Source organism: Oryzias latipes, chromosome 7, assembly GCF_002234675.1.
Source record: "Oryzias latipes chromosome 7, ASM223467v1".
Taxonomy (NCBI): domain Eukaryota; kingdom Metazoa; phylum Chordata; class Actinopteri; order Beloniformes; family Adrianichthyidae; genus Oryzias; species Oryzias latipes.
In genome coordinates, this window is record NC_019865.2 from 10,719,793 (window position 1) to 10,747,527 (window position 27,735).

The 27,735-nt window shown below is 38.7% G+C and overlaps 3 protein-coding genes across 9 annotated transcripts; 2 read left to right on the forward strand and 1 right to left on the reverse strand.

Annotated features, from left to right (window-relative positions):
• The first annotated feature begins 582 nt into the window (after positions 1 to 582).
• LOC101158853 (sortilin) lies at positions 583 to 15,835 on the forward strand. Its single transcript, XM_004070404.4, has 20 exons — positions 583 to 1,142; positions 2,409 to 2,468; positions 2,553 to 2,626; positions 2,706 to 2,808; positions 2,910 to 3,071; positions 3,666 to 3,739; positions 5,402 to 5,451; positions 6,483 to 6,610; positions 6,966 to 7,110; positions 7,352 to 7,507; positions 7,788 to 7,894; positions 8,057 to 8,159; positions 9,844 to 10,015; positions 11,002 to 11,192; positions 11,278 to 11,467; positions 11,638 to 11,754; positions 12,106 to 12,214; positions 12,326 to 12,438; positions 12,534 to 12,663; positions 14,032 to 15,835. The coding sequence occupies exons 1-20, from the start codon at positions 873 to 875 to the stop codon at positions 14,044 to 14,046; spliced, it is 2,469 nt and encodes an 822-aa protein (XP_004070452.1). The 5' UTR covers positions 583 to 872; the 3' UTR covers positions 14,047 to 15,835.
• Positions 15,836 to 16,973: 1,138 nt separating this feature from the next.
• ngrn (neugrin, neurite outgrowth associated) lies at positions 16,974 to 18,463 on the reverse strand. The gene is made up of 3 exons (XM_004070405.4): positions 17,978 to 18,463; positions 17,762 to 17,872; positions 16,974 to 17,678 (listed from the first exon to the last, which is right to left on the reverse strand). Exons 1-3 carry the CDS (start codon positions 18,217 to 18,219, stop codon positions 17,102 to 17,104), a joined length of 930 nt encoding a protein of 309 aa, XP_004070453.1. The 5' UTR covers positions 18,220 to 18,463; the 3' UTR covers positions 16,974 to 17,101.
• A 913-nt stretch (positions 18,464 to 19,376) lies between these two features.
• Positions 19,377 to 27,304, forward strand: nfya (nuclear transcription factor Y subunit alpha). Of its 7 annotated transcripts, none has more exons than XM_020704596.2 (10): positions 19,377 to 19,521; positions 20,236 to 20,341; positions 22,983 to 23,069; positions 23,838 to 23,984; positions 24,305 to 24,433; positions 24,652 to 24,754; positions 24,854 to 25,005; positions 25,424 to 25,597; positions 25,870 to 25,980; positions 26,094 to 27,304. In XM_020704596.2, exons 2-10 carry the CDS (start codon positions 20,261 to 20,263, stop codon positions 26,148 to 26,150), a joined length of 1,041 nt encoding a protein of 346 aa, XP_020560255.1. In that variant the 5' UTR covers positions 19,377 to 19,521; positions 20,236 to 20,260; the 3' UTR covers positions 26,151 to 27,304. The 7 variants fall into 7 exon arrangements, with proteins under 7 accessions (XP_020560255.1, XP_011475324.1, XP_020560253.1 ...); XM_020704594.2 differs by lacking the exon at positions 19,377 to 19,521 and adding an exon at positions 19,588 to 19,704; XM_011477017.3 differs by lacking the exon at positions 19,377 to 19,521 and adding an exon at positions 19,588 to 19,704 and having other exon boundaries at positions 22,983 to 23,066.
• The last annotated feature ends 431 nt before the right edge of the window (positions 27,305 to 27,735 follow it).

Below are 27,735 nucleotides of genomic sequence, written 5' to 3' on the forward strand. Positions count from 1 at the left end.
CTCAGATGAACGATTGCTTGATCTTTGTTCCCTCTGCTGCACTTTGTTGTATTCTAACTGATATTTCACATTTAACCTCTTCCTTCCTATGTTGAAAGCATTTGGTTCTGAAGAAACTGTCTTGCACAGTAGAGGAAATTGGAGCACTTCTGAGTCTTCTCTTTTGCAGTTAGACATTAGCTTCTTATTTTATTTCATGATTGCAGGAACATTTAAAAACTAATCTTATGGTAACCCCCCCCCCCAGCATCTTTACAGAAGATGGAATTTGTTCAGAAATAGAAAGTAGAACAATGATAGTTATAATTTATTTATTGTAGATATAAAAATGTAAAAAAAAAAAAGTATTTCCCTCCTGCAAAACAACCCACAATATCGGTTTATACGTCAAAAATACACAGAAGTGACTGCATTACTGTGCTGTTCAACCTACCCTGACAGGCTGACAGCTAATTATAAGGTTGCATTTGTGACACCAACAGATCAAATTTCGGCCAATCAAAAAGCAGAGGCGGAGCACGTGGAAAAACCAGCGAATCAGATTGGCCTCTCCTGTACAGTCCATTCCGACCTGCAGACAGTTTTTATCATCGTAACCGTGTCTCTAGATGGCGATGGAGGTGCTGCGGGGAAATTTGGCATAAAGCTTTATAAATAATTTGCAGGGAAAAAATAATCTTTTTTGCTGCAACTGTCGGAGTTTTAGAATCTAAGTGTTTTAAATCCTGAATTAGTGTATGGCAGGAGGAGAGTTTTTTTTCTTTTTTTAATCCTTGATGTCATCCGCGGTGGAGCCGTAGCCTCCTTTAAACTCCTGTACAACACCAGGATAATAAACAATTTTTTTAAAAATTTTAATTGTTATTGCTACGATGGCAGCGATGATGGGACTTCTGCTGCAAGGTGTCCTGCTGATTTGTGTCAGCGCTCTGGTTGCCGGCTTCGATTTTCATCAGGGACCCAAAACCCCGTCGGCTTTTGTGAAGCACACCAGCACCGAAGATACAGTCGCAAAAATCCAGAAGAGGTCCTTGACTGCGCGGCTGACAAGTCTCAGGATAAAACGGAGAAGTGCCGATCCGACTGATGCCTGTGAAATGCTCAAAGGATACGACAAGAAGTTAGCTAACAACACACATCTCGTAAGTTACTAATTAAGGTCCCATTGCAGTTCACGAGTCACACTTTTGTGCATAAATTGACGCTCAGGTGCTAAACAGGTGCACGGGCAGGCCTAATCACTTCTCCGGCGCAGTGAGAAATCCATCCGCTGACGGGCTACTTTAAATTCTGGTGCCTGTCAACCCGAACCCATGAGTTAACTGCCGTCACATCCCGGATTACTTTGTCCTATTAACAAAACACTGCGTTTTTCTCCTATTGATAGCATTTCAGAGACGCTATATTTTGAACTTTCAAAATAAAATTAAAAAAGAGCAATATCCCGCCCTTTGTCTAGTCGTTTTGCCGTTTTGTGCGTGTTTTTCTTAGAGCTGTAGTAAAACAGTGACAACACCGTTCCTCTGGCAGCATAGGCGCTTAGCTGTGTAGTTAGACCAGTTCACCTTTACTAAGGTAGCTCTGATGGCTTTGACCTTTGTGTTTTTCTCAAAGCTTGGAGCTCTATTTTGTATCTTACCAGAGCAAAGCTTCTACCTGATTTGTTGGCTGTGAAAACGGGTTGGTAGCATCAATGTGCTTAAAGGGAACTAGTGCATAAACATACCGGTAAGTGGTTGTGAAAGCAGTGAACAAACAGGAAATAGTTCTCTAATGCTAAAACTCCATGGGTTAAAGCTACCCAGAAGAAATGCTTTTTTTTTTTTTTTAAATACAGGTTTCTTAACTTGCTGCACAACCACACTACCCACAACACAAACAACACTGACTTCATCAGAATCCTGTGCTGCTTATTTGCTTTGCTCACACTGCCATGTGATCAACTTTTCATTGCAGCCTTTGTGTATGCTTGGTCCCAGTAATCTGAGGTCTACAGTTCTTAGAAGCTGACCCTTGCTTTCTGTTTGGTGTAATGCACCCAGTCTGACCAGCACTAGAGTTGATTTAAAAAAAACGTGCATTTTTAAAGAAAACTGTTTGAATTTACAAGTTTCTGACTGTAAAAATCTTAGTTTTGTCATAGATGTGGTGTCTAATAGGTTGTATTTGCTCAGAATTCTTTTGTAAACTTTCAGTATTTGCATTTGTGTTTTCAGAGGAACTCGTTTCGCATGAAAGGTGTTAGTTACCTGACACGCCTGTTATAACCTTGTTTTGTTTTCTGTGAGGTTTGCTTCTTCTAACATGTTGAGTCCCTCACAGCTAATTAACCTCCTTGCACACTTGTGTGACACCTCCATGTTTACTGTGGTTTTGAAAGCAGAACTTTTTCCGTGTGTTTTTCTCAGCATCTCTTCGATGACCTGAGTGGCTCTGTGTCTCTTGCCTGGGTTGGAGATGGCACCGGGGTGAGTGGTTTACCTGCCATGACTCAGCAGTAGTGACTGACACTGGCTGTGCTTTCCTCAAACTAGAACTCCCTTTCCTTACAGGTCATTCTGGCTTTGACAACATACCAGATGCCCTTCTTTCTGTTTAAATTTGGTCAGTCCAAACTGTATCGGAGGTGAGTTTCATGCTCTCAGGGAAGAGTCTGTTTTGCATCAGATCATTGCCTAACTTTGCTCCGCCTACCTGTTTGCTAGCGATAACTACGGGAAGTCATTTCAAGATGTAACCAACTTGATCAACCACACTTTCATCACAACTGACTTCGGCATTGCTATTGGTCCAGAGAATTCAGGAAAAGTAAGCAACTTTAAGGTTTAAATACTATACCTGAAGTTTGTTGGCTATCAATAAAAACAGAGATGTGTGCTGACAAGAGTTTTTTGGATTCTGGTTTTCAGGTAATCCTAACAGGTGAGGTATCTGGAGATGACAAGCCTCGGATATTTGTTTCTGATGACAGCGGGAAGACCTTCACGCACCATGATTTGAACTTTATGCCCCTGACACAAATGAGTTACAATCCGGAGGATTCAAATGTTCTCTTCGTCTTTAGCAGCAAAGTAAGTGAAGAATAAAACTTCTCTTAGATTAAAAACGAGTGAGTATGAATGGAAGTTAGACCAAACTCCAAAAATATCAGATCATATGTTACATCACCATCAGTAAAAGAGGAGATTAACTCTAGAAACAAAGTAAAAAAACAGGGTAAATGCCCACACACTTTAAAATGACTTACCATTTATGCTTATTTATTTACATTTCATGCATTTTTTGGAGTATAGATTGTATTTAAAGGGGCAGCCATATTCTGTGAGATTATTTTAGTTCATCAGGGGATGAGGTTGTTAGGTAAAAGTGTTGACTAGAACATTTGCAGTTTGATTCCTGGACTTGATAATGTGTAACCTGATGTATCGTTGGACAGACGTATAACCCAGCATTGGGCGTTTCCATTATAAGCGCATGAACAGAGAGTGAAAAAGAGTTATATGTAGGCTAACAGAAAAACACTGAAAAGATTAAAGACATGCAGTGTAGATGTGTGTGCTTGTGTGGTTTTATGTATGTGACTGTTGAGACTTAACACTTGGTAAACACAGCTCATGCACCAGTTTGTGTGACTAGTTGGTGTTGTATATGTGTTCCGCTTTTAGAAGGAACTGTGGCTTACTGAAGATTTTGGCCAAAGTTGGAGAAAGATCCATGACATGGTGTGTTTGGTGAAATGGTAAGACACAAGACAAAAACTGGATAAATTTCATACACTCACATCATAAAAGACTCCAGCTTGAAGCCCCACTCCAATGAGAGTTGTGTTTTTAACATGTTCTTGTGGCCTTTTTCTGATGACGGAGGACACATATAAAGAAATTATTTCATAATACAACTCGTTGTGAATCAGGAGCAGACAAAACAAACGCAAATTGAAAAATGTCGTAGTGGTGATTTAGGTGCTACAGTCGGGAGGCCACATGCTCGCCGCTCCACTCCATTCCGATGCATCCACTTGCAGATAAATAAATCCACGAGCGTTAGGCCTGCACAATAAATAGCAAATGTATCGTTATCACTATATCAATTTGTGCAATATACATATCGCAAAAGACGGCGAAAATTGCGATACATGGTATCCTTAAATGTACTAAAACAATCTTATGGCAGCTTGAAGTATTTAACGAATCGTTGTTGACCAATCGGACAGACCCCTTTAATGTTAGATGCTCACCTCCCATGTAGACAAGGGCCATTTAGTGTAATAACAATAACAAGTTATATCAACATCGGAATATTGATCACTAATATCGCAAATCACAAGTTTTCCTCATACCCTGCAGCCCCAAACGTTCGTCTTCATTTTCCTCGTGTGAATTGGCATCTAGCTTAAAATTTTATGTCTGGATTTCTCCAATATTGCTCGTTGTTTTTGGTGCACCGCGAATGTTCGTTTGGGATTGTAAGGGGCTGAAAGCTAGTGGGAGAGAGTGTAACAGATGGATGATGGGAAATGGGGTGGACCAATTCCAAGCCAACATTTCTGTCCACCTCTTAGAGGGGAATTTCTAATGAACTACTGCCGCTCTGCAGAAACCATGTCCTAGAAAACGACATTTTAAAAAAAAAAAAAATTGACTAAAAATTGCATCATCATCATTAGAAGACCACTGGGAACACTTTTACAATAGATCAAAAGATGATCAGAGTGGGACTTTAAGATCAGGTTAAGTAAAACTTAACACTCTATTACTTTATCTAAAGTGGAAATACCTAGCTGTGTGACATGTAAACCATTACAGGAAGTTGTTTAATCAGTATAATTTTAGTCAGTATTAGCTTTCTGTACAGTGTGCTGCAATTCAGAGTTCCTCTTGCTTTTATTTTGAACATATTTTTTATATATGATTTTCCTTATATTAACTTTGCGCAAACATTTTATGGCAAACTCATATTTTCCAATGTTATAAACTGTTGTCTTGGATAAAGCTGTATGCAGCTTATGTATCACTAACAGACGGGAAAGTTGCATACCACCCAGTGACCTTGTTAAAATATTGTTATCCTTATCACTGCTACGTATACGCAGTTTCATTTTATCGGCTGGCGTAGAGATAAATATGTCAAAAAAAAGTTAATCAACAGAAAACATCCCGATGCAGAGCTTTGTTCTGCTAACTCTGAAGATAGATCTCTAATCTTTCTCAAGTTAGAACGTACACAGAGAACAAAAAATGGAGCAGGACTTGAGTCTAGTTTAATCATTTGAAAAAAATATGCTTGCTTTTTTTAATTATTTTATTTAACCATTCATAGTGGACTGTCATGCCTTTACCCACAGATTGGCCCAAATTTCAACTTTGCTTAAGTATGTTTGATTATTTCTATCTTCTTTTAGGGGGAATAAAAACACCATCTACTTTACAACCAGCAAAAATGCATCGTGCAGTAAGTTTGTTTTCTTTTAACCTTTATTTAACCAGATAAACCCATTGAGATCAAGATCTCTTTTCCGAGGGGGACCTGACCAAGGGGTCAGCAGCACACGTCACACAACACGTTAACAGTATAAAATAGAGCAATAGGATTGGAATTTTTACAATTTTAAGTCATTGTTTTAATTTAACCTTTATTTAACCAAGCTATTAAGAACATGTTCTTTTTTACAATAATTTATAATAAATACAGCTGAGTGACTTAGTGCTACAAACTGCTATAGATGTAAAAAGTCACAGACGTAAGTTTCAAAACTTATAAGCAGTATGAGAATCTTAATGTACACTTATTGACAGCACCACACAAGCACTGATGGATGTATTATCTTTCTCTGCTACACAGGAAGGAACGAAAAAGTACATTTTGTTTTCAAGCAAGCGTGAAAAGAATTTGACCTTAAAGCAAACCTGTTAAAAGCAAACAATATTTTCAAATGTAAAAATATGTGAGATGTATTTGTGTTAAAATAAGTATAATTTTAAAAATATTTTTTAGAAAAGAAAAAAAAAGGAAGACCAAAATAAAAAAATAATTATTAATGGGTTTCTATTTATCTGCGCTTTTCCAGGCGCTCAAAGTGCTTACAATGTGTCTCCATTTTTCATTCACACGTCAATCATACTTGGTGATGTAACTACTGATGTAGCCACAGCTGCCCTGGGGCAGACTGACAGAGGCGTGGCTGCAGTACGCGCCTACGGCCCCTCTGACCATCACCGGGATCATTCATACACATTCATACACCAGTGGAGCAACAATGAAGGCAGGGAGGGAGAAGTGTCTTACCCAAGTACACAACGACAGTCAACTGGGGGGAGTGGGAATCGAACTGCCGACCCTTCGATCATTGGATGACCTGCTCAACCGCCTGAGCCACTAACTGGAAATGAAAAGAAAACATTTATTACCATCAATTTTGGCTCATGTATTTGGGCATTTTGTCATGTAGCTTAGTTTGTTTGTAAGCTGCTTGTATGTTATAGGTGATCGGGGAATGTTGGAACTGAAGAAAACCACTGACTATGGCAAAACCATCAAGACTATTGCCAGTAAAGTCTACTCCTTTGGCCGTGGTGGACGCTTCCTCTTTGTCTCTATAATGACCAGCCAGGTTAGTTCATAGATTCAAACACACCAGTTCAATGCAATATTATAATAACAAACAAAAAAAGCTTTTTTTTGTTTCGATTTTTTGAATTCCAAGATCTTTTCTATTACGTCTAATTGACGTAATAGGATTCAGAAAAAACCTGTCTGAAACTGAGAATATAGTTCAACTAATGTACTATATCACTTGTAGGCATTCAGTAAACCACACAACCTGTGCGGTTTCAAAGCCAGCAAATACTTTTTGATACATAACATGACACTGGAGATGAGGTTTTCAGTGCATTCTGTCTGCCTTATTTGTTTAAAACTCCAAAGTGTGTTCTTACTCTCCATTTTTGCTTTTTGTTCCCCTGCAGGACAGACTGAGGGTACTCCATGTCTCTGTGGATCAGGGTGAGACCTGGAACATCGCACAGCTGCCAGCCGTGGCTCACGACCAGTTTTACTCGATTTTGGCAGCAAATGACGAGATAGTCTTCATACACGTCGATGAACCTGGAGGTGAGTCTGTGCAGTGACATCATAGTCAGTTTACCTCTCCATGGAGACCCATTGAGACGTACCATACTCCCAAGTATGATCATTTCGTTTGTTTCATGAGAGGGCAGGATCAAAGGAATTTCACCAGAATATAATTACATTTATGAATTGCAGATCTCAGAAATCCCCTTTTTATTCCTGTATATTTCCAGTGCTCGCGTCCTTCTGAACTTTTAATGACCCTCTTGTCTTCTGTTCTCAGATTCCCTGTTTGGAACTGTGTACGTGTCAGATGATCGGGGCACTGTTTATTCCAAGTCGCTGGAGCATCACCTGTACACCACCCCAGGGGGGGATACAGATTTTACAAACGTCACCTCCTTACGAGGAGTTTTCATTACCAGTGTCATGGCTGAAGGTACTTTTTTTTTTTTTGAGAGAACAATGGGATATTGCTGCCCAAATTCTCTGTAGAACCACACCAACACACGACCTCTTCTGTAAACACCTCTTTAAGAATGTTAGATGAATATTGAAGTGACTGTCTAAAGCAGTTACATCTTCAATCACAGCTCTCAGCACAGCATGTATTCTACTGTTAACAATTGATGTTGTCCTTAATGTTTTTTCTCTCCACACTTTTTCTGTTTTGGTCTATAACTGTTATTTAAATGTCATGTTCTGTCTTGTGATTCCAGATAACTCTATACAGTCTGTGGTGTCTTTTGATCAGGGAGGGGAGTGGGTTCCCCTGAGAACGCCTTCAAATGTCAATTGTAAAGTCACAGCCAAAGATCCAGACAAGGTACAAAGAAGGAAGAATATGTTTTGTGTCTTTGAGATAAAGCTGGGAGGGAACAGGAGTAGCATTGCTGTCTTAGAGCTTTACTGTGTCAGTACTGAGCTTAACAGATTCTGATTCTGTAAAAAAACAAAACAGACTAACTGCTTGTATTGTCGTCCACAGTGCGAATTCCACATCCACGCAGCTTACAGCATGGCTATGAAGCTTGATGTCCCCATGCTGCCTCTGTCTGAACCAAATGCTGTGGGCCTCATCTTAGCTCATGGTAAATGTTCCTATCAGAACACATATTGCATCAGATAAAAGTTAGACTTCAGAGACACACTTATGTCATATATAGGGCCCACCGAACTATAAGGCACATTGAGACGAGAGTCAGAGATAAATGTCAGTCAGACTTTATTAACCGCATTCACAGTAACTCTAGAACTTGTTTGTGACACACTACACATCAGCTGTGTTAGCAGATTCACAATACCTATAACTCCCAACATGTTTTCAACACTTGAACAAAAACAGACTGATATCACTAAGACAAATGTTAGTGTGGCTATGCTAACTCTCCACCAGTGTTAGGGGTAACGGACTTTTGTCAGTAACGGAGGGACTTAACGAATTTAAGTTGAAGTTTTAAATAAAATTACCGAACTACAGAAACCCTTGTTACTTGGTTACTTAGGTTTTGTAAACTCTGACATTTTCTCTTGGTTAAATGAAATGAAACGAAACGAAGGTTAATAAAGAAAAAAAAACGGAGTTACTGGCGCATACGTATGTGCGTGCAGATTTGGGGATCAGTCATAGTACAGACTTGCCCCCTCATTGCTGCAGTCACATTGCTTAGATGTAGAGAGAGAAAGTTGCAATTCATTGTAATGGAAAACCTAAAGTCAGCGAAAATGAACATGGAGGCATTAAATAGTTCTTTGTGTTTATAAAGAGTTGCTTACTTTCAGATTTGATAGAGATGAAAATAAGCGAAAGAGGTTCATCTGACTTTGAGCAGTGGCATGGACCACATGTGTTGTTTTTGGGTCACACTGTTGTCTGAATTCTAATAAAACCAGGGTCTGACTTGAACCAGGTTCATACTTTGAATGAGAGCATTGCTTTAAAAATAAAGTTAAACAACAGACAAGAGGATCTTGTTTGTGCAAACTGTTTTTTCCTTGAGAATTTGTATATGAGAGGAGAAAGGTAAAGTAACGAGTGGAGAATTACTTTTTCAAATACGTAATGAGCAAAGTAATTAATTACATTTTTGAACCAGTAATTAAGTAAAGTAATCAATTACTTTTTAGAAGTAATTTACCCAAAACACATAGAAAAACGATCTATGTCCAAATTCTCTTCCTACTCCCTAATTACTAAAAAATTAGTGTGGGACTATCTAGTGCCCTAGGTTTTAAGAGCAATTCAGACACCGTGCTCACTATTTTTTCTTTTCCAAAACGACATTAATGACGTCATAAATTTATTTTTATGAATTCACTGTTCTGATGATGACATTTTGGATGGTTTATAAAAAATTATCGAAATTCATTTTTTCACATGAAAAATAATGAAAACCCAATGCATTGTGGTCTATTTGCCAATCTAGAGAAAATCAATGCACACTGGTTTTTCACAGAGACTTCTGGGAAATTTCTCGGTCACTTTATTTTGGAATTGTAGAGTCAGACACCCTGACAAAATGGCAAATGCACTTTACAGTCCCATGAGTATCGAGTAGAGAAAGAAATCGGACACAACCACAGTCCAACACTGCTACACAGTAGCTCTCCATATAATTGGACATCAGGAAGCCCAACCAGAATTTATCCACGTGTGAAGGGCTTCGGATTATGAAGCACACAGTTATCATTTTAAATTAAGACTTTTGAATGCGCCTCATTGTGCAGACGATATGGGGGTTCGTTTCTGCTCCTGAACAACATCTGTTTCTATAGGCAGCATTGGGGACTCTTCCTCAGTGATCAGACCTGACGTGTTTGTGTCGGACGATGGAGGCTACAGTTGGATAAAGGCGCTAGATGGCCCTCATCATTATGCCATCCTGGACTCAGGGGGACTTTTGGTTGCGGTGGAGCACAGCCCCTCGGACACTATTAAGCAGATCAAGTGAGTTAAACTTAAGTTCACATTTCGCTTTACAATAGGCCCATCCAGAGTGTATCCTCCTGCCTTCTACCAACAGTGGCTGGGATAGGCTCCAGCAACCCTAAAGCGGGTTTAGAAGATGGACGGATGTATTTAAAATAAGAACTACATAAAGAATCAATTTTTGTGAAAAAATATTGCAATTTTGTTTCAGCAGATGAATAAAATAAATATTTCGTCCACTAAAGGGGTGAATAAATTTGACATGCTGCTGTAGCTACCGTATTTTCCGGACTATAAGTCGCCCTTTTTTTCATAGTTTGGCAAGGGGTGCGACTTATACTCCGCAGCGACTTATATTAGAAATAAAATGAAATAAATACATTGTTAACCCTCCTGTTATTTTCATTTGTGAGGAACAGAGAGGATGTTCCTGGCTAAATTTGATGTATGAGGTATGTTAAGTGTTAAGAGTATGTTAAGTGACTCAGAGAATCAGCAAACTTTTTTTACAGTAAGATCTTGAAGGCTAACAACATAATATTCTATTTTCCAATGATTTCATAGATTCATAAATGCGATAAAAATGACAACTGTTTCTACAAATACAGGATGAAAACAGAGTATTAGTTGGCCAATGATGCTTTATGAAAGGAATAAATAAATAAGTATGAGAAAGAATTACTGTGAAATTATGAGATAAACAGTCTGCTATGATTGTGTCATATGAGGTTGTGCAAGTTATTATATCTTGGTCTCAGATTTTGTCAAATAAATTTCCCGTCAAAATGCGACTTATAGTCCAGTGCGACTTCTCTGTGTTTTTTCTACTTTATAATGCATTTTTGGGCTGGTGCGACTTATACTCCGGTGCGATTTATAGTCCGGAAAATACGGTATATGTAATCTCACAGAGGATGCCAGCAGGTACCCAGTGTACAGGTGTACAGTCAGGAGCTCTATTTTCTTTGTAGTTTGTTTTTGAACGCTCTTGGATGTCCCAACAGATTTTCCACTGATGAAGGACAGTGCTGGCATGTATACAACTTCACCACAGAGCCCATCTTTTTCACTGGGTTGGCATCAGAACCAGGAGCTCGCTCCATGAATGTGAGCCTCTGGGGGTACCGAGACTCCTACATTAGCCAGAACTGGGTCTCCTTCACTATTGATTTCAGGGATCTTCTCACCAGAGACTGTGAGCCACTGTTTATAAAACATTTTCTTTTTATTTTTCATACGTACATTTCTTTCAGGTTATTCAAACTAATATTCTTTTGTAGGTGATGACAATGACTATGTGCAGTGGTTGGCCCACTCGGATGACATCAGTGACCCAACTGATGGCTGCATGCTGGGTTACAAGGAAAAGTTCCTGCGTCTCAGAAAAGACTCTGTTTGCTGGAACGGGCGTGATTATCAGGTCGCGTCACAGCCGACCCCTTGTGCTTGCACTCTAGATGACTTCTTGTGGTAAGATTGTCGACTATATGTCCCCCTTTTTTATGTTACACTCTGTTGTGGTAACTAAGAGGAAATCCTGTTCAACCGGTTTCTGGTTCTGTAAATGTATGTACAAATTAAGTATGTGTGTGAACCAACAAACAAAAATTTTCTGAGAAAAACAATATTTCTTTCTAAAGTGACTTTGGATACTACCGGGAAGAAAACAGCTCCAAATGTGTAGAGGAGCCAGATCTGCAACACAAAGTGTTGGAGCTCTGTCTACATGGCAAAGAGGAGCAACTGGTGACTAGTGGGTAAGGCAGTAACTTCACTGGTTAAGTGATCTTCATTATTTAATTCCAGTTCCTGAATCTGTACATCTTCCTCAAATGCCAGATAGTCTAATTTCAGTGTGTAGTAACCAACAGTAAATGTCTTTGGTCTACTCTTTAATTACTGACGCAGCATCAGATGAAAGGAATGAGAGTTTTGTTTATACATTTACCTTTAAAAACAGCTTGAAAGAAGTTTAAACTTTTATTTTCAATCTCAAAAATCAATCATTTCCTTTACAAATGATTGTTTGACTTGATGAACAAACTTGGATTAGAACCTTTTTTTTTTTAACAAAATAGATTTTAACATTGTTTGTTTCTGATTCAAAGGTACAGAAAGATCCCTGGAGATAAATGTGTAGGAGGACAGACGCCAAAGCGTGAAGAGATTGACCTCAGTAAAAGGTGTGTCAGTGACATGGTGGAGCTACACACTTTGGTCAGTAAATTTGGAAACCATCGCCGATGTTTAATCTCGCACTCTCACTGCAGTATTTGTTCCAGAGCAACAACCTGTGTGATGCGTTTGTCTGTTTCGTGTTTTTCACAGATCGGAGGTCATTCTTCAAAGTCTGTAGCTATAATAGTAGCAGTTGTCGTGATTATGCTGCTTAGCATTGCAGGTGGAGTGGTCTTTGTGAGGAAGTATGTGTGCGGTGGCAGGTGATTGTTTCTAGACCTTCTTCATTTTATTCAAAATATCTGAGTCAGGCATCACAAATGAGTCCTCTGACCATGTTCTGAATCATTTCCTGCAGGTTTTTGGTCCACAGGTACTCTGTACTGCAGCAGCACGTCGAAAACAATGCCACTGATGAGATGGACGACGAGCTTGAGATCAACCACACTCAAAACGGCAAAATAGAGTTTCACGATGATTCGGATGAGGTACGATTAACTCCTCTGAGGAAAACGTGAGGATATTTTTCCAGCAGCTGAATCTCGGCTGACAGTCAGCCATCAACAGAGGGGGGGTAGTAAAAGTTCAGACTTTGTTCTAACTGCAATCCTGTGGTGAAACATTATGATTTGGGAAATACCAAAGTCTTGAAGTTTCCAGAATTTCTTCACAACAATGCTAAAGACCGTTAAATGATTAACTCAAGAGACTGCAGCTAACTGGTGCTGCACCATAAATGGATCATGTTTTATGTCAAAATAAACACAGATAATATCAGTACCTTCATTTTTAGTGTTTGTTCAGATTATTGTGTCTCGAGGTTGAAGTAGAGCAATGTCAACAAAAAATGTTAGATTTGTTTTATATATAGTCATTGCATAGTCAATAATGTAATCACACTTTGCCCGCTTTTCAAATGCTGTGGGACTTGACTATTAACAGTGGCTCCACAAGATGAGGGGAAAACAGTATGCTTAGAATTTCTCAGTCTCTTCTATTTTAATGATTCTATTGATGCCTGTTTACCTCAATCTGATGAAGACAAATAATTTTATCATTTCATGCTCATTTTATGCTGAAAACCAAAGCTTGTCACTTCCCGCCTGGATTACTGCAACTCCCTTGTTTTTGGTTTACCACAAAAAACTCTACGAAAACTACATTATGTTCAGAACTCAGCTGCCAGAATTATCTCTCAAACACCTTCCATCCAACACATCACACCTGTTCTGCAGCAGCTCCATTGGCAACCAATCACACACCGGATTACATACAAAATACTTCTCCTGACTTTTAAATTCATCCACAACCTTGCCCTCTCATATCTATCAGATCTTCTTCATGTCGCCACTCCCACCCGTACCATCAGATCCTCCTCCTCCCTTCATCTGGATGTCCCCACTGCTCGCCTTGTCACTATGGGGAGCAGAGCTTTCAGCTGTTCTCCCCCAGGCTCTGGAACTCACTGCCTCCTGGCCTCAGAAACATTGGCTCTCTCTCACAATTCACCAAGAAATTAAAAACTCACCTTTTCCAAATTGCCTATTTCCCTCCATAACTTATTCATGGACTCTTTTAAATGTCTATTTTTTTTTCTTTTATTGTTTTTATTTTTATTTTCACTTTTATGTACGGCACCCTTGGGTTCCTAGAAAGGCGCCTTACAAACACAATTTTTTATTATTATTATTTACCTAGACATATTTTGACAACTTTAGTTAATTCAAGTTACTTGAGTAACCATATTAACAAAGTGTGTAAACAAGTGTATTTGCAAATGAGCCACCGTAGTTTGTGTGCACGACTATATTGGTTATCTGGGTTTGAGTGTTTTGTTTTTTCTCCTCTTTAAACAGGACATGCTCGAGTGACATCAGTCCTCTGCGATGCAGCTCAGTAAGACCCCTCCTGTCCAGCCTGTGGCCGGCCACTGTTCCTGTAGCTCTCGTCTCCAGCTACACCTTCCCTTTACCCTCTTGTAGAAGCTTCAGCATCGGCTATAAAGTCTGTGTCACATCGCACTGCTGTCAAAATGAAGCCTGATGAATGAATGTACTTCTTACATTTACTTCTAATACCTCCACAGTCGGGGAGTTTTGTACTTCAGCTACTAGTTAACGGGTTTGAATCTTATAGGTATTTATTTTAGGGTGCAAAAACGAATGCAGTAACTGCTTAACTGCTGAAAAAGCCAGAGAAATACATTGCACTGTTTTACAGGTTCTGCCTCCTTCATGCCGGGCGGGGTATGCTCCTGAAAGTACTTTTAATTTCTGTCAAATGTTTTTGCCCTTCTTTATTTTTAGTTTTTTGTGTGCACTTGTACATAAACACATCATTTGGATTCTCTGTGTGAGAGTAGTCTGGTGGGAGTGACAACGGTTGCATTGAGATTTATGTTCATTAACCCCTATATATGGTAAAACCTCACTACGTTTTTTTATTTTAGATATTTAAGAAAAATGTCCACAAATGGCCATGATAAAGGAAAAAAAAACACACATAACACAAAGACATGCCTGTAGGCTTTTGCTGCGTCATCACATTAGGATTTATGATTGAAATAAAACTGCTCACAAACATTCTGTTTACTAGCATAGGTAGACTTTGTATATTTTGGATACTGTCCGTGCAAGGTAATTTATCTTTTTAGCACAAATGTTTCTGTGTTTTATGAATGACAGCATATTTGAGGAAAACACAGCATTGCCTCAGTGTGCAGGAGAATGGCGGCATATGTGTCTCATCACAGTTTGTCAGAAACTTTAAATGCAGTTCAAGCTGCTGAAAGCACAAAGAACTTTTTCTGTGAAGAGTTCGTCTGTGAACGATTTTCTTAAAAGTGAGATTTTTTTTCGTCCTATATAGCCATGTTGGTTATATGTATGACCAAATGCATTAATATGAAAGCAATGACAAAAGGCAATCACTGTAAATAGTAATAGTTGCAATACCAGCATTTTTTCTGAATTATTTCAAATCACTGGGTTATTAAAGGTTCCTCATCGTGTATCATACAGCCAAGCTTTTTTTTATTTCATCTCTTCTTCAATTTGATTCTTTTGTGAATTTTTTTCCCTTTAAAGAAATGTTCCTTGTGTTTTTTTTTTTTTTTGTTGTGTTCAGAACATTGTCCTTATATAGGTTTAACATGTTTAAAGTGGTTCGAAGTGCAGAATGTAGGAGTTTGTTAACAAGTGCCTGGTGTGAGAATCTGGCATATTGCTGCTGTCCATCTACTGATCATTTGATATCATTTACTGCATAATTGGTCAGTCATTATGTTACAAATGCATCCAAAGTATCAAAATGCTAACTTTGAGCTGAACATTAGTCTCTACATAAAATTATGGTTAAGCTGCAAAATTTAAATCAGGTAAATTCTTCAAGCAGAATAACCTCATTCGTTTGACAAATTGATGATTTCAGGATTTGACTTTATTCAAATAACTGCTTTTCTCTGGAAAACACTGGATACAATTATTTCATGCCTTTTGCATTTTTCTTGTTGTAGTTTTAAAAAACCTTCTGTTTGACTTTTTCTTTGCTTTAATGACAAACTACTTTTGTGAAGGCTCTGTAAATATAAAAAAAGTTTTCAATTTTGAAAGTTTTCTCATTTCTTTGGGTTTGACATTAAACTCGTGCATTCTTCTGTCATTTGTTGCTGATTCATTCTTTCGCATGAACAGAAACCTATGAACAAACATCTAGAAAAAGCTTCCAATAAATGTATTAAAATGAATTCTTAGCATAGATCTAAACCTATATACATTATTTTACTTTTGAGACGTGTACATTGTTTATTTCAGAATTAACACCACGTGCTTCACTACACATATTCCATGTTTGCCTCTAAGTCACATCAGAAAACACTAAATTTGTCCTTAAGTAATTGTATTTAGTGCCATATGCTGATATGTGGAAACACTGAAAGTTTTCTGTCCTTTTGGAAAACATATATGCAGCGTTTTTTTATTATTTTTGTATTTTTTTCTGTACTGCCTTTTTATTCTATTACATTCTAATATTCATTATTTTTTTAATTGTTTGAAATGTAAGATAGATAATGTTAAGGAAACTTTAGTTGGTTATTATGAAAAAGAATGGAAAATTAAACTGCTTCAAAAACCAAAATTACGAACTTATTTGCAAATTAAGGACACATTTTGTGCTGAGCCACATGTTATGTACAACTTAAAAAGAGGACAAAGATCCTTATGTGCTCAACTTTAAGCAGGAGTGCTCCCCCTACAGGTGGAAGTAGGGCGCTTTAAAGGCGTTCCTGAGGAGGAAAGACTGAGGTCTGTGAGCTGCAAGTGGTGGAGGATGAATTTCATTTTTTGTTTTATTGTCCTTTGTACGAAAAACAGAGACTTTGTATGTATGAGGTAATAGAAAAGAAATATCCTGATTAGTTTTGGTTATCTGAAGATAAAATCTTATGTTGGCTTTTTGAAAATGAATTTTTTTGTTTGGCAAATTTTATGTCAAAGGCATGGACAATAAGAATAGACACTTTGTATTCTGTTAGACTCTGACTAGGGGGGTTATTGGATTTTTGTGATGGGCATGTTTCTATAATGTTTTATGTATTTTGTCTTTCAGTGTCAAATAAGCCCGTGTGGGCTGGGCACATTAGTGCATGACACTTAAATAAAATAAAAAAAATATTCATACCTGTTATATGGTGTACTGTTGGCACTGCATGTTTTATTGTATTGTGTTTGTGTGAATCTGGAATTAATTCTATTTATCCATTCATCTGCAGCAGAAAGTTCCAGTGAAACCCTTTTTCTTATTTCTTTAACATTTATTTTGGTAATATGCTTCCTTTCTTTTTACAAATAGAGAAAACCAAACAATTTGGTAAATCAGAGTTAGTGATAATTTGGAGTAAAAACACAGTCATCCAACCCAATGTTTTCAGATTCGATACAAAAAGTTTCCTTCTGCGTCAAAGTAATCGTTCCCAATCTTCTGAACAGGTGGGGGATTTTTTACTTCCTCCAGCAAGTCTGATAGTTGTTCTTCTGTCAACACCTGCCCGTCCCAGCTCCATTCGTCCTCCTCTGTGGGACTTTTTTCTGTGGTGCTCTCTGCTGTTCTGATCACAGCAGCATCTTCAGCCACCTGAGTTTTCAGCTGAGGTGAAGGAGCATTAACAGAAGCAGGAATTTGAACAAGGGACCTCGAGGCATCATATTTTACCAATGGAGTCTGACCAGACGAGGGCACTAAACTGTTTTTACCCCCAGATGGGAGCATGGTTGACTTGTGGTTCCCTGGTAATTTTTTCAAGTTGTCCTGCTGTGTCCCTGCACCTGGAGGCAGACTCTGCAAGCCAAGTCTAGCCATCACTTTAGCATCCTGCTTGGTCTTTTTATCAGGAGATGGCATGAACTTGCTCCTGAGGACTCTCCGGATTTCTTCAGGGGTGGCAGAAAAGCCCTCAGCGAGGCGTTCGACAGACCATTCATCCGGCTGATTGTTCTTAAGATATCTGAAAATTGGACAGGAATGTGGGTCAAGTGGAAAGTCTAAGGTTGTTGTTTGTTTGTTTTGTAGATTGGACAGTTCCCTTACCTAATTTGATCAATAGCCTCCCAGGTTAACCTCCTTTCTGGAGCTCCTGCTGGAGTCATTTTTCTCCTCATTATGTGATACTTAACAGTCTTCTGTGCCTTCCTTTCTTTGCTGCAAAATAGGGCAGAAATTGTTGAGAAATCTACACATAAAATAAAACAACAACAAAAGATAACCTTAGCAGATTGAGTTTTGTATCTAAAAGAGCGATCATACTCGAAAAATGCCTGGAACTTCTCCTCCACATCTTCCAGATCCACGTCTCCATCGTCAGCAACATCATCTCCGGATGTAGGCCCGTTTGATTTCGTGTCTCCGTGCTCGGGATTGTGTCCCTTCCATGCCCTGCCGATCCCTCTGCTTGCAAGTCTACAGCTAAAATAATTAGCTGAAGGAGTCACTGATTGGGAACCAGACCTGGAAAAATGGCAGAGGACCCGAAGAGTCCTGCTGGCCATGCTCCTTGTTACTTGTATTCCACGCGGAGGAAACAAAAGTAGCCCGTCCGCCCTCGGATCCTGCCTGGTGATGTTTAGTTGGCCTATTTAGATTTGTTTTTGTTCAGTTGTTATTGCAAGTTACATTTATTTTTTACACCAGTCCCAAATGTAGCGATAATCTACACTTGACATTTGTTTACTCTCTGCGTCTATTCCCGGAAGTGTTTCCGGAAGTCTGAAGTTTAAAGTGTGTTTTTTTTTAACGGTGCTGCCCCCTTGTGGAGAGTCTATGGCTACAAAACGCTTATGAAACCATTTACATTTATTAAGTATACATTTTTTTTCTAAAAATAAATGTAAAAAATGAAAAGTAGAAAAATATTTTAAAAACATGCAAAGAATTTCACAAAAACACAATAGGGACTGGTAAAGAAAGTGCTGTACAACCTGCTGCACACAATACATTTTTTGTGATTCATTTTTTTCTCTTTTTCTTAAGGATTTATAGACAGTCATAGTGGGACCATGCCTGAATGTTAAGCACTGATGTGTTATTTATTTGTTTTCTTGTCCACAGAGGTAGTATTTCTGCATCTTGAAATCTATTTCTCACAATTTGTCACAGATTGTTTTAAAATATCATTTATGTGCTTTAAATGTAATGTGAAATCAGGGCACCAGACTAATCCGTCAACTTTAAAATTGAAACTGTACTCTAGTTTGTCTTGTTTCTGCCTGTTGGGGAGGACAACAAGACAGTCTATTGTGCAACTTCTGTGACCCTGTGCACTCTGCCCTGCTGAAGTCCAGCTGGAGAACCAAATACAGATGCAGTATGGCAGCACACTTTTCATAATGCAGTGGAAAATCACCACCAAACCTGAAGAGTTTTTGTTTTTTTCCCTAAGCCTTGAAAAAGTAGACTTTGGGTTTTCTTTATGAGCTCAGCATGGGCTTCCCATGTCAGGTTACCTCTGATGTTGCCTATAGGTATATACTTAGGACAACCATAGCTTGGTGTTCTGTTTCTTTGAATTTAAAAATGAAAAAAGAAGGTAAAAAAAGAATGTCACTACAGCATCTAGGCTTACTTTGAAACAATTAGATTCTTAACTGTGTCAGAGAGTTGAATGACTCCATCTGCTGGGGAGCAGAGGTAATGCAGCCTGCGCAGTCCCCGCAGTCATGTGCCACGCAGCTGTGCACCTCCTCCCAACCGCCGTTGTTTCATTTGCGCCATTTTGTCCGCTCACTTTGTTGATTGGGTTTTAGCGAGCTGTACTAGAGCCAATCAGAGGGAAACCGGACAGCGAAGCTACGGTAAGGGAGCCACGATTGAAGGCATTGGTAGTTGTCAGCACGGATTGGTTTGTCATGGACCAACCAAATTACTAACCCTGCTAACTGCAAAAAAATCAAAATTGCTGTTCGAGTTTGACCGCTTTGTCCTGGTTCTGTTAAGTTCTCAACGGCCTCGAAATGATCTATGTTAACTGCAGCGGGGTAACATAATCTCTGTTGGTCTGACGTTAGCTTACGCTAAAATAAGAACTCCCAAACAAAGAAAGGGCATATAATGTTCCCCTAGTTCCACCCGTTTGTCTCATCGACCTAGCAAATATTTAACAACTGGGGAAACGCCAAAGCCGTCAAAACCGATCGATTGTCCCCATACTAAAAATTGAGCATCCATTTTGTTCTTTCTAGAATTTACCATGGTGTTTACCTAGCTTTGGCGCTAAGCTAAGCTAGGTGGTCGTCTTCCAAACACAGCTAACGGGTGATTTTTATAGCATGTTTTAATGTATCTTAATACACATTGATCAAATAAAAAATTCAATATACGACTCAATAAAAGCCAGTGTTACGAAATAAAATTATAAAAAATGGCGATGATTACGTTGTCAAATAAGGCACTACATTTTTAGTAGAAAGAAAAATGCTTGATTAAATTAGATTAAAAAAACTGATAACATCCCTTTTAAAGGACATTGTATATTTAGGCTAAACTGTTTGTGTTTTTTCTTTTATTAGAGGACTGCGTCAAAAAGCAGCAGCGATGGAGCAGTACACGTCTGCCACCACTACGACAGGGGAGCAGATTGTTGTGCAGACCGCCAACGGACAGATCCAACAGCAGGTGAGCGCGCGCGTGCGCCAGCCGAGAAATCAAATCAAACTTTATTTATAACGCATTTTCCTATAAAAACACAACACAAAGCGCTTTACATTAAAACAAAATTAATCATACAAAAATGAAAAGAACCCCCTCCCCAAACCTTAACACACACACACACCCCACCCCTTTCAAACCTTCCACCTCCTGGCTAATGGGGATGGGCAATTGGAAATAGGCTGAGCACGAAAGCCAAATATTGGTTGAGTAAAACCTAATATTTGGGACCTCCCTCTCACAGTGAATAGCTGCATAGCCAGCCAAATACAGAATCACAGGCAGGAACCAGCCTCAACACCACAGCTAAGTGGTGATGCATGTCTGCAGCCCAGAGGGGGAGATCCCAACTGAGAAAGGACTTCAGGACTTTGTAAACACAGCAAACTTTTTACAAGGTGAACCAGATTAGTTGACTTGACCTGTTTTGTTCCTTTCGTGACAGTCAAAAAAATATACAATTAACCAGGTTCATTTTTTCAGTATTACACAAACATTTATTGATAAAACAGATTTGTACATTTAAATAGTGTTGCAGAGTGATTAACTAAAAAGTAAATCTTACATTTTTGTTATTCTATGTCTTTCATCAAATTTCATATGCTTGCACTCAGATTTGTCATATTTTATGTAATTTTTTGGTTTAAAGTGCGACTCTTCTGTAGTATTCAATTCTGGTTTCTGAGCAGCCCACTACACACTATTAATTGGGTGTGTAACAATAATCCACTTAATGGATTAATCTATTTAAATTCCAATGATCTAATTGCATCAATCTGTCTGAGGCAAGTTGTTAATCAAATCAGTCTATACCCTTATAAAATCTTTTCAATATGAAATAAATCAATTATATCGATCATGGAAAATACTAATTGGATTGAGACATGCCATGTTTATTTTTTTTATAACAACCAAGTGCCATCACATCAAACAACACACGTGATGCAGCCAAAAATGGTCAATCCATCACTACAGTCCACTGTGTGGAAACACTTTGAACTTTGCCAAGACATGGGACCATACAGTGTGCTGGAATATTCTAAAAATGTTCCCTTTGGATTATTTTGATGTGGCAAGACAGCGGTGGGCTTAACTTTATGAAACAAAAATGTGAATGGATTTCCCATTAATTCTTGTTTACTTGTTTGTATACATATGTAATTTACACTTGATTTTCTGGCAATAAAGACAAAGAATCTTGAAAACCTCACCTGCACTGTTCAGTACTTAGGTAGAGTCACACTGGTTGAATTTTTAGATAAAGATGTCCTGACCCATTTTAGGTCAGTGAATCGGATCGTTCAAAATAAACCAACATCGACTATGAATCATATAAGCAAGCACAAATTATGATATGAATCGACCCCTAATATTAATACAATTCTGACATCTGCTTCCTGACCACTTTCACTGTTTTCTTGCCTCGAGTAAAGTTAGTCTTTAGTCAGATTGTTTAAAAGTCTCTGAATCAGAATGTGGGCTTTTATTTTTTTAAGACCTTAGTTTAAAAGCAGCTTAGCCAACTTAAAAAATAAATGTATATCTTCGGAATATATTTTGAACAACAGTGACAACCAAATGCTTTAGTGATAGTGTCAATTGTATAAGATAAGAGAAAGATAAATGTATCTATATGCTCACAGTGTATTCATCTTTTGACGTCTGAAGTTCTTGGTAGGTGGGCTGGGTATCACCCAAAATCTTTAGAATCGATTCTATTTACAATTTTTTTTATTTTTTTTGATCCACCCAATTCAATTCAATATTGAATTGACACAGATTCCACCTTTATACATATTTGTATGAATATACAACAATAATCTATATATGTTTTATAGATATTCATATTAATCTGATGCAGTTCATACACTGTAAAATTGTGCTGATCATTGTGTTCTGCCTCTCCTGTGGTGCGTTTCAGTTTGGCCACTAGGTGGAGTTGTGCTATAGCATTACTCTTTATCCCAGTAGGTTACTTTAACCCTAGACCATTTTCACCACAAAAAGTTACACCACTACATTTGCTGGGTAATTTATACCCGATCTTATATACCCAATAAAATGGTTAAATATATATATAAATATATATATATATATATATATATATATATATATATATATATATATATATATATATATATATATATATATATATATATATATATATATTTTTTTTTTTTTTTTAAAGAATTTGTTAAATTCATGTATGTGAATATATAAAGCTGTCCATTTCGTCAGCAATGGATGTTAAGGTCTGGGAAATTCCATTATATGTTAGCATCAAGCTAGCGGACCTTTGCTTTACTGCAGTTTTGCGTTAGGTCATCGGAAAAGGACCGGTATAAAAGATCAATCTCTCCTTTTATGGATCGATTATTGATTTATTAATCGTGGATTATCCTTGGAGGGAAAAAATGGTTAACAGGAAATGAATCTGTGAAAGAAAATAATAGTCTTTCAACTCTAATTGTACAGCTTAACATTGTTGCCCATAGTGATAAGGTAATTCAATCCAGGCCAAAGAAAGCCATAGTTTTCTTAAAATATTTAAACAATTTGTGGCTGAAATGTTTTTGTCTGAGACTGTATTGTCCTGCGTTGCCTGCAGACACATGGCACAGTGACGGCTGTGCAGCTGCAGACAGATGCACCAGTGGTGACTGCGTCTGGCCAGCAGGTGCAGACTCTCCAGGTAGTTGTGTCACTGCTGTAACAGTCTGACATCTACCAGTCTGCACGTAACACCCAGGGGTGTTTGTATCTATTTATTTGTCCTAATTCATATGTGCCGTTTGGTTCATCCTCTCCCCTTCAGCATGCCCTGCAACTACCTGAGCTGCATGCTCCTCAGCGCAGTGCTTCGCGCCAGCCTCTAAAATGATGCTTGTGCTGTCATGGCTTTAAAGCATCACTGTGTATGTGAGATGTTTTCACAGAACAATCACCTTTTTAGTTTGTGAGAACATCGTTTGAAGCACCAGTTGTACAGGTGGACATTAAAAGTTAGCAAAGAAATACCTTGAGTTTCCGCTATGAGTAGCATGTATCATGATCATTTTCGGCAGACATCTCCTCCTTAAACTGTATCTTTGCCATTTTTTTCTTTTATTTTTTTGATCCACAGTCTGGTATTTTTTGCTTTCACACGTATGTTGTGCCCATTTTAAAGTTGAATGAGCTGCATGTGCCAAATGTTTTTTTCTTCATCTCCATGCTTTTAGCAAATTAAACCTAGACCTAGTTCTGAGTACTTTTGAAATGTAATAAAATCAAACCTCATGATAAGATGGTTTGAAAAGAAAGTACATACTGTCTTAAGTTTGGATTTATAGTAAAAGCGCACGATTTCATGGTTTTGACGTTTCATTCGCTTTTGCATCTCTCATGTGATGTGGCTTGCATGCTGCCCTGTGAGTCACTTGTTTCTTCAGAGCTTCTGCAACAACTCTGTTTGTCTCTGTAGGTCCAAGGCCAGCCCCTAATGGTTCAGGTGAGCGGTGGGCAGCTCATCACTTCGTCAGGCCAGCCCATCATGGTGCAGGCCATGTCTGGAGGTCAGGGTCAAACCATTATGCAGGTTCCTGTGTCTGGAGCTCAAGGACTGCAGCAGGTAAAGAAAAAAGCCTGGTGGTTGAACATCTTAGTCTTAGAAACGTGAGACTCTATTGGTAAAGGAGAATCCAAGTAATGGTTTTAGTTTAAGGAAAGCTTGCAGTGACAACCTTCTAACTTCACTTGATAATAGTTAAAAACAGACCCCTTGCGTGTGACATTACTGCAGGGGTCTGTGTAATAGATATTTCTTCCGCAGACCAACTCATTTGCCCTTTAAACATATGTAATCATATTACAGCGAGGTGTTGACAGTATGGAATCGCTGAATTTTCTTCTCCTGTGCTGCTGTGCCCTGGAAAACGTGTCTGTGTGTAGATCCAGCTGGTACAGCCAGGTCAGATACAGTTGCAAGGTGGCCAGACTCTTCAGCTCCAGGGTCAGCAGGGTCAACAGCAAATCATCATTCAGCAACCGCAGACAGCCATCACAGCCGGACAGAACCAGGTAACTCATCAACTCTCATCAACTCAACTTAACACTCTAACTGCTTATCTGTTGGTCCAAATCTGACTTATGCTTCAGGGCATTTGTTTAAGTTGGATATTGACAGAATTGAATTCCAGGTCAAGCAGTTAGACATCATTAAAAAAATATATGCTGATCATTTTTGGAGGGAATTTTATTAGTAAGATTTATTTTCCTTGACCTCTCCTCTGATACAGGGGCAGCAGATCAGTGTGCAGGGTCAACAGGTGGCACAGACAGCTGATGGACAGACCATCGTGTACCAGCCGGTCAACACAGATGGATCTGTCCTGCAGCAGGGTGAGCCCAGCCTCCGCCACTCTATTTTTAAAGCTTTATAGACCGCAGCAGCATTGAACAGCATGTCTCACATGAGATGATTATTCTTTTGTCGTGCAGGAATGATAACAATTCCAGCTGCCAGCCTGGCAGGAGCTCAGATTGTACAGGCAGGGGGTGCCAACACAAACACTACCAACAGTGGCCAAGGCACTGTGACCGTCACCCTGCCCGTCTCCGGCAACATGGTCAATGCAGGTGGAATGGTCATGGTAAGACCCTATGCCGTGGTACCCAACATCATACCCCCCCTGCCCCCTCTTTCCTTTTTCTAGACTAACACCAGGGTGCGAGGTGGGTCAGTGGATCTTTTAGATTGTGATTGTAATGTTGGCAACATAATCTTGATAATTCAAGGGTTACTAATTTATAGGTTTGCACTAACCACCTCTTGTAGAGCACGAGTACCGGCAGAAGCATTTTTACTCTCCAGGAATAAACAACCTTTTTTAAAACTAACTAAAGACATTCAGTCAACACACTCTTCTTCTCTGTTTTCATGTGAAGTTTAATTCATTCACCATAGACATCTATGTACATCTATCCAACTCAACAGCTGTGTGTGTGAGCATACACTATGAAGATATAGAGGTCTAAACACTGTATGCTTTCTTTGGGGCTTTTTTGTAGATGGTTCCTGGAAGTGGAGGAGTTCCCACAATGCAGCGGATCCCCCTGCCAGGGGCTGAGATGCTGGAGGAGGAGCCTCTGTATGTCAATGCCAAACAGTACCATCGTATTTTGAAGCGAAGACAGGCCCGAGCCAAACTGGAGGCTGAGGGCAAGATCCCCAAAGAGAGGAGGGTTTGTAAAATTTGTCATTCTAGATTATTAGTTTGTATTAACAAACAACACTTGTCAATAAGTGAAGTTGACACATTTTAGGAGGAACCTAAAGCGTAAAAGAGGCTCTTTGTGATGACTTCATGTAAATCTCTAGATCATCAATCACAAAGCTCGGTCATTAGCTTAGCGTATTTCAAGAAAGAATCAGAAAGCGAGGAGAAAAACCCGTAGCTAACTTGGTAATTGGTAAATGTTTCTGAATGTCATTATTAAAAGAAATATTTTGTTAGCAGAAGTATCTACACGAGTCTCGCCATCGTCACGCTATGCAACGCAAGCGAGGAGATGGAGGCCGTTTCTTCTCCCCGAAGGACAAAGAAGATGCATTGGGCTTATCGCAGGTAAGATCAGATGTTTTTTCAAAGCTTAATGAAGTACCTGTGAGAGTAGCTTAGCTTTTACTGCTGATTTTTATTCATGGATGTATGTATTTGCTCTGTTGGTGCTGGAGCAGGATCTTTCTCAGTCTCCACCAGATGAGACAGTAGCTCAGATGATCCGGGTGTCATAGAACCATCGCCGCCATCAACCCTTTCAGCTGAACTCTACCCTGCCAGAGATCCTCCATCCCAGTGGACATCTGGCACACTTCATGTCATCTGTTCTTCTTTCTGCCCCGCTGCACCAAATACCTCACCAGGGTTTTCCTTGTGTCTCTCATCCTTTTGACTGGTCTTCCAGGGATCTGGTTGTGCAGTTGCTCACCCAGTGGACTTTTCTGGTATTGAAATTAAAACGGAAGGGCATCATCATGCTCAGCTTTCACTGCCGAGCTCCAAAGACCAGTTTTTAGTTTAGTTAAGGACCTGTTTGGACGATAATGGAACATGGATTTGTTGCTCAACATTCATGGAGATTAAATTACTGCCATGAAGCCATACTCTGTCAAATTTTGGTCTAATGGTAGGAAATTCAAAATGTTATTTCCTGCTGAAAATTTCCCCTCCTTTTTTTGTATTTGCAAACGACAGCAGTTTTCTTATTGTTGGAAACACAAGTATTTTCTCTACACTGCTGTTCTGTACCATTTTTGTGATGCCCTTTATAATGTAGTTATATCAGCTCATGTTTTGTGTGGTTGGATCCCATTATCTGCTGTGTTGAACCCGATGTTTGGTAGTAATATGTAGATAAAGACAATATGTTTGTTTTTTCTTCACCACTGTGAATAAAACAAACCCCAGTTCTGTGCATGCTTTTTATGCAGTTGGTAAGTTGTTTTTTTTAAGGAAAAAAAATACAGTTTTCTATCCTTGTATTAGTCTGATTTTGGTCTTTTCTTTTCATCTGTTGGTTCATTGTTTGGTCTTTTCATTGTAGATAGTTTTTTTTTAATTGCCATCAGATGCAGTTGTGCAATTTTATTTTTTATAATGAAAGAGGAGTGGACATGAATCCTAAAAATAACATTTTTATTAAGTTATTAAAGGCTGTTTGTGGTTATTTCATAATATATTTTATACTTTATTTCTTTAGTGAGGACTACTACTGTGAATAAATGTACCGGTACACCTTTTTTTGTTTTGTAATGAAACAAAATATGTTTGGCCTTTAAAGTCCCACTTCAAATATCTTTTCGATCTATTTTAAAAGCGTTTCCAGTGGTCTTTTATTTATCATTTTGCCATTTTTAGCTAAAAAATTAAACAAATGTGTCATTTTCTACAACATAGTTTCTGCAGGAGTTAATCAAAAATTCACCTCGGGGTTGTGGGCACCACAGTTACAGGGACACGTTGATTGGTCAAGATGCATTATGGGATATGTGGTGTTATCCTAAAGCCTCAGGCTCTAAAGTCTTATTTTGGAAATTGAACTGCACCATCCTTGAGCATGCGGAAGTGATTTTTGAAATTCATTGCTTAACAATTTATTGTAATAAACACTAGCTGAACCCTCATTCTGCAACAATTGGGAACTTTTGAAATACGAACTTGTCAATTTTATTTTAGAAAATATAGCTCTGACTTGACGAAAAAAAAGAAAAGCTGATGAGACAGAAGTAATACAAGACTGCACTTCTTACATCTTAACCAACAAAGGTCTTTGATGAAACAGACAAGACAGCTTTAATAGATTTACAGCACAAGTTAGAT